At 38.7% G+C, this 11,470-nt stretch overlaps 1 protein-coding gene across 1 annotated transcript in view; it reads left to right on the top strand.

Annotated features, from left to right (window-relative positions):
• diaph2 (diaphanous-related formin 2) overlaps nt 1-11,470 on the top strand; it is a 420,052-nt gene that overhangs the window by 103,415 nt on the left and 305,167 nt on the right. Inside the window, exon 6 of the mRNA XM_016477051.1 lies at nt 8,769-8,908. Within this exon, the coding sequence (XP_016332537.1) occupies nt 8,769-8,908 (140 nt within the window). The remainder of the gene's footprint in view (nt 1-8,768; nt 8,909-11,470) is intronic.

Below are 11,470 nucleotides of genomic sequence, written 5' to 3'. Positions count from 1 at the left end.
ATATATATATATTACAGGGGGGGAGGGGTTAATTTGAGGGGGGAGTTGGGGTATATTTTAGACATATTTTTAAACTACATCTAATCTAAAAATGTTTTGTCACGCAATGTAATTCTGTTTTACAATTTTATAATGTTGTTGTTTCATATTTATATTATGAGGAAGATCATTTTTTTCAAACTGCAGCTTTAAGATTTTAAAAACTTTAAGATGCAGCTCCATGTGTGCACCCTTTGGGTGTGAGCCCACAGAAAGGAGTCTCACAGAGAGCGCACGAGTACTGAATTGAGTTTTCTTTGGTGTCATCTTGCACAGACTAAAAAGCACGTGCAAATCATACATTCCATAATCTGTCCCAAGCGTCTTTCACGATTAAATATTTGTGGGAATTTCCCACGGAAACTGTGGGAATGAATAAAATTATGTGCAATACCCGTAATCCCACGCCAAAATTCAAGCCCTGATATATATATATATATATATATTTATTCACCAAAAAGAACCAGTTCATAAGTTATTTATCCTAAATCTCTCTCTCTCTCTCTCTCTCTATATATATATATATATATATTATATTATATACACACACACACACACATATACATTGTGTCCAGCATAGTTCGATTCTTGATAAAAGGGTCACGAAACACCAAACTACTTTTCTGAGATTTTAGCAGAGGTGTTTGTGTTGCACATCATAGAAGACAATGTTAGAATCCATTAATTTTAATTGTTGGAGAAAACTGGTTAATTTTGATTTTTTTTGCGCTAATTCGTCTTCTGGGTTTAAAATCTACATCGTGTTGACTTCACAGTTTGTGATGAGGCAAAGGACTTCGATGACGCATTGGTGTAATAATTATTCATGAGACTGCGTGTTCTTATCCTATGAGAAGATGCCTCACTTAAAGGGGTCATATGATGTTGCTAAAAAGAGTGTTAGAACGAGCCGTTTTAGGTAGGTGTGGCTGACTCTGAACTTTTATAAAGAATATCTCTTTGGATTTGAGACTTTAGTCTTTGCAACTTTACAGATCTTCTTTATGCACCAAGAGCTTGTAACACTCCAAAGAGAAAGGAAAAATTGAAATCGCATCATATGACCCCTTTAATTATTCACAACAGCATGTGTGACAGACACTTCAGACTGTGAGATTGTGTACATTAACTGAGAGAAACGTTCATGGATCGAAGGAAAGTGTTTGTTTTTGCTTTGTAAGACTTCGGCACAAACATGATTCATTTACTTAGTGAGTGTAAGTCGTTTTTACAGCTCCTTGATGCAACTAATCAAAAGGCTTATATAAACGCCGCAAAATAAGCCTTAACAGGTATTAGAGGTGCAACAGCACGTTATATATTTTCGATGCAAAGTGCAAATATATTTTTAACTCAATGGGGGAGAAATGAAACTGTCTGAAACTAAAGTTGTCTGTGTTGTCTGTCTCCCCTCTTCCCCCTCCACTTTGCAGTGCACCACGCCCAGTTTTTGTATAATTTTTGAGAACTAACCGGTGCTAAAACAGGGGGTTTCATGACCCTTTAAATGACTCTTATAAACCCCCTTTTTAAGTGAATCAAAATCAGTCTGACCAGCACAGTCTGATTCATGAACAAATAACTCACATAAACTGGTTCTTTTTAGTGAATTATAAATATACAGTGTGACCCACGTAGTTTGATTCATGATTAAATTACTCTTATGAACAAATTATTTTTATGTATAGTTTAAAAAAAAAAGTTTTGTAATACCTGTCATGGAATGATGCAAGTTTTGTGATGTACTGAGTGGTTGTTCATATGACACATAGTTATTGTAGTTAAAAATACACTTTTTTATTACATTATTTTTTGTACACATTTGTCTTAGGGGTGAGTCAAAAACATGTGCTGCTCAAACAAAGCATGTTGCAGGAGTGCTTAATTTGTTTTGAACACAGAACATTCCCGTAAATATCTCAACATCTGCCCATGTTTCCTGAGGTGATAAATGAGTAGTTGGCTATTCCGTAAGCAGGGTGGCTCTTCTCCTTTATGACAACGTAGACCACGTTCCCTGTTGGACATCACTCCTGTGTGTTCTTAAGGAGAGAGAAAGTGCAACACTGCATGTCTTGATGGGAAATAACCCAGTGAGTGCAGCTCCCTGGACACATCAAAAGACTTATCGAGTAGCAGGGGATGTCCTCAGGGTCTTTCTATGGGTGCTATTGTCCATGCATCTCAACTGATGCTGCATTCAGCTGACCTGTCAGAGCAGAGAGACTCTGGTAACTTCAGAGAGCGGGATGCTTTTTTGTTTGTGTGTGTGTTTTCCTTGTGAGCTTCTGTTTTGTAGGTTTGCTTGTTTTCCTGTGGAGAAGGTGCTGGCTCCCCCTCTGTAAATCTGTCAATCATGCACTAATGAGCAGTAAATTATGGAATAAAACATTCGCAACCACTTGGCATTGATATGGCTTCATGTGCACTAATTGCAACGATTATATCTGTATTATTTTTCAAAAAGATCAGTGGGGCACTCCAGTAATTTTCATTAATCATGTACAAAGAAGAGGTAATTAAAAACCCCATTATCACCAATCATTTTGGGTGTTTATAGAGGGATCCGAATATTAATATAATTTAATTCACACAAGACATTAAATGCACAAAAGATTATTTCAAGGTCCCGCTGTTTCATAGTGTGCATATCGGCTCTCTCCGTGGAGATTTGCTGTAGTAGTTTGAGTTTTTAAGTCACATCCTGTTATTGTGTGTGCGCCTTACGGTCATGCTCATGGGTGCACGCTGATGATAACCGCTTCTCTTACTTTGATGGTCCCTTACTGCTGTCACTGAGATGTTCGACAAGGTCACGCAATGTGTGGAAGAGATAGAGTCACAGGGGTATCGGCAGCAGGTTATCTGTTTACTCCCTATTAAAGTGACACTCAGTTACGAACCGTAATTTAACAGAATTATTCCGCTGCGGTGACCTCACACAGAGATAAATTACATCCACAATGTGTGACGCACCGCTATCGCACTCCTCCATCAGCTCGTAATCATGCTCTCTCCGCGCATATCTGACTGCAAACAGACGCGCATCTGCCGATCTAGATCCAGATCTGGACACAGATTACTGTGGAGCATCCTGTGTGCACAGAGCTGGATAATGACATCATTCAGGAAGTCATTGCAAAAAATGTCTGTTTCCATAGAAATAGGAAAGAGTGTTAGATTAGCAGTGTTCTTTTTCAAATAAATGCTTTTGAACTTTCTATTTATCAAAGAATCCGGAAAAAAGTGTCAATGTTTCCACAAAAATATGAAAAAAGCACAACTGTTTTCAACATTGATAATAAGAAATGTTTCTTGAGCTCCAAATCAATATATGTGACCCTGGACCACAAAACCTTAAGTCTTAAGTAGCACGGGTATATTTTTAGCAATAGCCATCAATACATTGTATGGGTCAAAAGTATAGATTTTTCTTTCATGCCAAAAATCATTAGGATATTAAGTAAAGATCACGTTCCATGAAGATATTTTATAAACTGCCTACCGTAAATACATCAAAACTTAATTTTTGATTAGAAATATGCATTGCTAAGAACTTAATTTGGACAACTTTAAAGACGATTTTCTCAATATTTAGATTTTTTGCACCCTCAGATTCCAGATTTTCAAATAGTTGTATCTTAGCCAAATATTGTCCTATCCTAACAAACCATACATCAATTGAAAGCTTATTTATTCAGTAAAAAATGGTATGAATCTCAATTTCAAAAATTGACCCTTATGACTGGTTTTGTGGTCCAGGGTCACATATTAGAATATTAAAAGGTTATTTTAAATTGTAATAATATTTCACAATATTAGGTTGCTTTACTGTTACTATTACGATAAAAAAAAAAAACAGCCTTGATGAGACTTCACAGTTGTTGATGATGATGATTAGAGGTTTAAGATTTTTTTTAAATACTTTTCTTAAATGGGCATATTTACTTTTGTATCTTAGTTACCAGCTTTTATAATTAATAGGTTTAAACAGACATTTTTCAAACAAACATTACATTTTAATTTCAGATAAAAAAATAAAAAATAAAAGTCCTAAGATTTGAATGTGGCTTACTGGAGGATTTGACTTTTAAAACCAGTTAGCGCCCCCTTGAGGAAGACCCCTTTTTGTCCCCATCATAGTAAACAGTTGTTTGTGACAGCATGTGGCGCCCAATGGCTGGTCCCCATGCAGCCTGTCAGTTTACTGCTGTCTCATTATCAATGGGTGCGGAGGTGCAGAGAAATGCAGCGGGCCCATCCCCTCCTTTTCCGATAGTTGCGCTCTCTCAGATCAGATCGTACCAAGGCCGTATCACAGTCAGGAAGAAAACACACATACACACTTATAGCCAGCCAGTGCCCCAGTACCAAAGTGAAATCGACAGGCTCACTGGAGTAATTGTTCCCTGCACTATTGTTTCTGGCAGGAAATGCTGTTATTGACAAATAAGGATTCAATAAGACTCGGGAGATGAACACTTTGGGCTTGGTCAAAGGACTGTATTGGTCTTTTCACTGAGCTCTGATTCTCTCTCCTCCCTCTCCCTTCCTTTCCAAGTCTATCTCTTTTTCTTCTCTTTATATTTCCAGCGCTCGATCCATCTGCTGGTCGGTCTCTCCTCCTTATCTCTGTCTCTCTTTTTCTTTCTTTCTATGTGCTGAGTGCCCGCACACAGACCATTCCCCCATGTTCTCTTCAGCCAACAGCAGAAACCCAATTACAGTGAACCAGTGGATGTGGCTGTCTGCATGATTAGTGTGGTCTGGTGTAATGTTGATATCATCCCAATGGATTGAGCTGGCCAGGGTCATTAAGCAGCATATTATGGCCTGTCTTTGGTTTCCAGTGGTAAAGGTCAATGGATAGTGAAAGCAGAAACTCTCTTTCTAGAGTGGGTTAGATTGAGGGTTCTGCCTGTTTTTGTCAAGGAAAGAAATGCAGAGAGCACTTTTGCCCCTGCTTTTCATTATTTAATTTTAGTAGCAAACTTGATCTGTTTGTAATACTCAGAATCCAAGGGATTTTGTATTTCAGGCTATTGACACTAAATTTTAGAGTGGTATTGTTGATGCTATAGGGCGTTGTGCTCAGGCAGGGCCTTTGTCATGTGGTTGCTAAGGTGTTCTGCATAATAATAGGGTAAAAATAGCCTGTGTTGGTTATTTTAATTGTGTATACTCTATTTTTACATTTTTAGATATTATATAGATATGTTACATTAGTGTTTTATTGAATATATATTTAACAATAATATATTATATTACATAATTAGTTTATTTTTAATATTGTTATTGCCAAATTTTAATGTTACACTTTCTCAATGAAAGCCTGTTTGTATATATGTATATGTTTTTCTAATTTAGATTACCTTTGCCATCATATCATTCATTTTAAACTACTAAATTTATAACACTGTTAAATTTAATCTTTGGCAAATCTCAAAATTAATATTTTGTATACTGTGCTTTGTGTTGATGTCTAAATGTACTTGTAGCATTTAAAACAGCATTTATAATAGCATTTATTGTTTACATTTATTTAGACAAAATAGTATTAATAACATATAATACTAATATTATATTAATTAAATAACTTAATTGGTTATCAGCCATAAAATGGAAAAAAATATATATAAAAGAAAAAAAACAACAACTGAATATTGGTGCATCTGGAATGAGTAGTGTGCCAAAGTATAATACTTTGTATTAGGAATTTGCACAAACCCCTAACAATAAGAATGAGAAGTACATGTTATGCAGACAGAAAAGTTACAGGTACCTTTTGCTTTTCCAACCCAAGGATATTCTGAATAATTTTAAAGATAGTCATAGTTGCGCAGCTATCATTTGGTTCCTCTCATATTGAGACAGAAAGCAGCTCTGCCTGTGGTTCAGTGAATCTGAGATAGCTGTCTGCAGCAGGTCTGGAAAGAGCCAGGGGCAACTACAGTTACTAGAGACAGTAATGAGGGAAGTAATAACCTCTCTTGCACACACACCCCGTTACTTCTATCGGGCAGGTATAAGCACACCAGTCATATCTGGTCCCTCAGATTCCCTCATCTGAACTATAGAGGCAGATGAACCGAGTGATCTTTAGTTGGATCCAGATCAAAACAAATTCAAGTATGAGGACCTGCCTGAGAAGAAAGAGCCGAATCGCTTCAACCTGAGTGCCTCAGATGTGTTTGGGGGGAAAAAAGAGTTGTTCTTATCCTCTGATATATATATACAGTATATATATATAGAGAGAGAGAGTGAAAATGGACTAAGTGAGTTCGCATCAATTTAAACAGTAGTTAGATATCTTTTTTTGTTTAAAAAGAAGGCATGCAAGATCTCTGCAGAGCACTGCTTCTTTTTGAACATCTTATTCACACAAATGATGGTACCAGAATACACAAGGTCAGTGCAGATTCACAGCTGTCAGTCAACATCAAGGCCGCTTTTATTGCAACAACGACCCGTCATGTCGTTCTAAACCACCGCCTACGTTTAAACAACTGCTTAAAACCTAATGCTAACACCTGCTGATCGCACCAGAGTAAATCACTGCACTGTCTGCCATGTTTACACGTTCTGCAGACTCAACACGTACAGTGTCTCCCCATTGCAACCCCCTACTTGCCTATAGTAATGGCTCATTTATTTTCCTGTTGCTATATAAACCAGCGCTGCCGCCCGTGTCGGAGTTTCTTCGCTGTGCCTCGACAGAGCAGAAATGGGACTCCATCAAAAAGATGCCCTGTTTATTCCTCCAAGACTGCCTATTAGTGCAGCTTGCCTGCTGGGGAAGCCACATCCTGGGAAAACGACATTAAAGCGCATTCATACCGGGGAAGAAACCGCTAATACTCGCTCCATACTACCCTACATACTTCTCTGTCTGCATTAATTCATCCCTCCGTCTACACGGGTGACTTTGACAGCCCACCCTGTGCTCCGCCGCCCTCTTCTTTTTCCTCTGCCTCGTTTGGCAGGTTGTTGTTTCTAGAACATACGGATGGAAAACAGCTTCAAAAGAAAAAGAAAGACATGGATGACTTGGATAACAGAGAACACAACTGTGAAAAAAATTAAAATATATAAAAATAAAAGAAACCCAAGTAAAATGACAAGAATAAGAATAATGTGGTATATAAAAAGTGGAACGCATGGCACACTTTCGATTATTTTGCTCAAGGGGTGCAGTGCAGGTAACAGATTGACAATCTTCACTCTGTCTGTCTGTCTAACGCAAGAGAGTGAAGAAAGTAGTCACAAAAACCCACGAGCTTGGCAGCTTGCACGGAAATTGATTTTTGTATGCGCGAGTGTCGTGAATAAATCCACCTAGGCCTGGTTATATAGGTAGAAGGGGATGGTAGGACATCCCACCTGTCACTAAATTGATTTGTTCTTAGTATTTTATCAGTTTCCTGTTCATAATGATGTTTTATTTTATATGCCGGTGCTTGGTTAAAGTCCTTCATCTGTGCAAAGCAAAAAGTTGAACCACAAAGTAAAGGAATAAGACAATAAAAAATGTAGCATATGTATGTGCAAAAGATTTACTGTCTGTATACCAAAAGTATGGGATTGTGAGTAGAGCATGTATTACAGCAGTGTGTGAGATGTACAGCACAAACAGTCAGTGAATAAAATTGTCATATGCATACAACAGTATATTTTTAGAATTTATTTTATTCTTAATTTTACTTTTTTTTTATATATATGTTGTTTAGTTTCTTGTTTTATGTTAAATTAAATTAATGTTACCAAGTTAATCCCATTTAATATATATTGATTTAGGTCATTCTAATGTGAATATTAACTAAAGAGGTCACAGAACCATAGGGAATACTTTGTAGAAACTTTAGGAACCATTGTGTACTTACAATAATTATTTAACTTGTAATCACTTTCAAATGATTATTTTCTCTTTTCAGTTTGCTGTGCAAAACATTTGGATTAGATTCTGATTTACAGTCTCTGTAATCACTTAAACAGTTTTTAATAAGGTTTAAATAATGAAAAAGGCCTGCAGTGTCAGAATTCATTTTAACATATGAGCAAATTATATCCATTGGTCAATTTTTCCCCAACATGACCGACAGCTGTATTCTTGTGCTGCTGTGTGAACATAGCCATTGAGTGCCCAACAACAGCGTTCTCTCCATATCAGCACAAAAATATAATATTTTAATAAGAATTTTATGCTGCTGTTTTTATATTTTGTGTGGGAGCATTTCCCATTACACTCTGTGTGTGTGTGTGTGTACTGTAGAATTAGCATGAGGCAGCTCCTGCTGACTAGTCTAGCTGGTAGCTCTGTGTCAGTCAGTGCTGTGGGTGGGCAGTCTGCTGATTTAGGGAGGAAATTAGTCTGCAGTTATGGAGTGTTAGTAATCATTCTCACCTGCTGGAGACTGGGATACAGCTGGGAGCACAGGGGTGCTGCCTCATCCACAAATCAGGTGTTGGTAACTACTTCCCCCTCCTACTATTTTCTGTCTGTCGTCAAATGATATGGATTCCAATGCTTTTGCTCATTTATTGTCAAAATAAAGCTGAAAAACAGAGTCAGAGATTGCAAGTAGCAGCAGAGAGAGCTTTCTTAGGAAGCTCATGAACTCCAGCGATGATCAAGTCTAATACAGATGTTGTAATTAACGTGTGACATGCCTAACAGGGTGTAAAGCGCAGCGGTGCAGTGGCTGATCCCTTAATGTGTCTCGTTCCCGCAGGGTGGACTGAGGAACAGCAAGCACGAGTGTACGCTCTCGTCACAGGAGTATGTACACGAGCTGCGCTCGGGCATCTCCGAAGACAAACTGCTCAACTGCCTGGAGTCCCTGCGCGTGTCCTTGACCAGCAACCCCGTCAGGTCAGTCAGTCTTTCCTCACACACTCTGTCTACAGCACTAACCATTCCATTCTCTCCACATTCTGATGAGAAACCTGACATATCAACACTCATTTCAGCAAACTCCTACCACCTTCTCACTGTGAAATGAAAAGTTAAACCTCCTTTTCCTGTCTGCACGTGGCAATCTTGGCGGATTTCTTTCAAGATGCTAATTGGAAATCTGTCAATGAGTCTTTTAACCTCCGGTTTGTATGGATCCCCATTTCTGATTAAATGAACGTAGCCCATAGCATGGGCCGGCTAAATTAGTGTATCCACCAGTCACTTTAAACCCGGCCCTGTCATCTCCCCCTCTCTATCTATTAAGCTCTAATAGATAGGAAATCCTTTTTTAACACTTCAGAGAGCCAGCTATTCTCTGAAATGTTAATAAGCACACCAACCACCACTACAAGACCAGACGCCTTCGCTTTCAAGTCCCTCCACTAAAGTGTGTATCCTGTCGTTTCTCGACTGCTTTCTTAATCTGTTCTGATCATGCCTAATGTAGTACTTAAAATAATTTGCCGTTTCCTCTCCCCCACCCCAATATTATTATTTTTTTTCTCCTCTCCTCTCCTCTCATTCATTCATTCATTCATTCATTCATTCATTCATTCATTCATTCATTCATAATAAGAGTTCCCCCAGCCTGCTCTCCCAGAAAGTCATCTAACCTCCCCTCTCATGGATGGGATTTTCAAATTTAATTTGGTCCCAGTAGCTCAGAGGAACACTATGTGACGGCAGACTCTCTCAATTATTTACCAGAGCACTGTCTGAGAGATGGCTCTTAATGTGAATCAATGAGCACAGTGTATAAAGTGGTCATCACACAATTGGCAGGCAGACGATCTCTTTAGGTCCACTGTTGCGCAGTGGGAGAAAGGACTTGAGCGGAACCGCCATTTGATCCAATGGCATTACGTGTCGTGCTCTCAACAGATGTGTTTTGCACTGGAAAGTAATTAATAGACGCCCCTGCCCTTCTCCCCAGATGGCGGTACAGTGCAGTGAGTCAAAGGAACACAAACACTGGAATGACTTTGCTATTGTTTTCCTGTCACAGAACACATAATCTAGAATGTGAGTTGTAGAACACTGCGCCTCAAGGTAATCTCTTGTTATTGCCCTAATTAAATGAAGGGATGGCATCTCGTTGTGTTGTCTTTATCAGATCATCACAGTGTGGCGTCAGGGCCCCGTGCATCCAATTATTTACTCCACCGTTAGCCATTAATCATGGGAAATGGATACAGAGCATTGTTCTTTGGAAAGCCCGCACTTCGTACCCCCATGAGGACAGGTTGTTTGTAAAGATCAGACTTGCTGGCTGAAGACGAGTGGCGTCAGCACTTCCTCTCGGTAAAAGGGCAGTTTGCGCTGAGGGGCCGGCGAGGCCAGCACCACCCTCCGGGCGTTTGCAAATGGCTGAACTTGTGAGTACGCAGTCAGAGAGGGGTGCCGAGTGGTATCTCGCTCACCCACTGAAGGTCAGGTCTTGCTCGGAGAGAAGCACCCTGGGGTGATGTGATACTTGGAGATGCTCGACGTGCTGATATCATTCAACTTTTACCTCAGTTTATGCATTTTTTTGTCTTTTAAGCTCACTGAACGAATACTGTCAAGAAGCTTCTCATCGGCTTGCTTGCGTTACAGTTAATATGAGTGGAGCTAATTATTACAGTTCACAAAACACGATATCTGCCCGTGCGCTGAATACTGTATGTTAATGTAACCTTTACAGTGTTCTGGGTTTATGTAGTTGAGACATTTGCCCCAATGACAAGAACATAATGCAGAGCTGTTTGTATAAGTGGACAGTTTCATGTGCAGTTTCAGCTTTATTCCATTTGCAAGGACCATCTAAAGACAATTTGAGGTGGAGGTGTTACATATTGTAAAAGTAGTTTCTTTAGATCAAGAAATCAAAGAATAGCTAGACTTGTTCCATCCTACACAGATGAGAGAAAGTTAGGTGTTTGCTTAAAGTTTAATTCCTACGGGACCCAACTAATTTCTCCTGAAACTGTTGGTCTTTTTTTTTTCAACAAGACTACGTCCAAGTTTCAAATGTTTGGACATAAAGCCACAGTACATGCTGAATGAGAAATTAATTTGTGATGAAAATGACCCCAAGTTCCATCACTTTGCCAAGGTGCAATTACTCATGAGTCTGTTCATACCTTATCTCTGTCCTCTGCAAGAAATATGTTAGAGTGTGAATTCATTTTAAGTCATGATTCCTGCAACATGTTCTGTTCCATAATAATCAAACTGCACACGTAGGAATGCAGAAATGGGGTTGAAGATGGTTTATTCATGGATTTAAAATGATAAAATTATCACATTCATTTAAATAAGTGTGGCCTTTAATGGAATGGAATATTAATAATGTCAGACTGTTTTGAATTTCGCTTCAAGTTTGTCACAGGACAAATCTATTGTTGTTCTGTATGGATTATCCAGAAAAACATGCTCTGTTTTGACTTTGCATTTCAGGTTTCTATTCCCATCTTTTTGTGACATTTGGGATACACT

Source organism: Sinocyclocheilus anshuiensis, unplaced genomic scaffold, assembly GCF_001515605.1.
Source record: "Sinocyclocheilus anshuiensis isolate Anshui unplaced genomic scaffold, SAMN03320099.WGS_v1.1 scaffold20, whole genome shotgun sequence".
In the NCBI taxonomy this organism is placed as follows: Eukaryota; Metazoa; Chordata; class Actinopteri; order Cypriniformes; family Cyprinidae; genus Sinocyclocheilus; species Sinocyclocheilus anshuiensis.
This window is presented reverse-complemented; position numbering and strand designations above follow the sequence as displayed.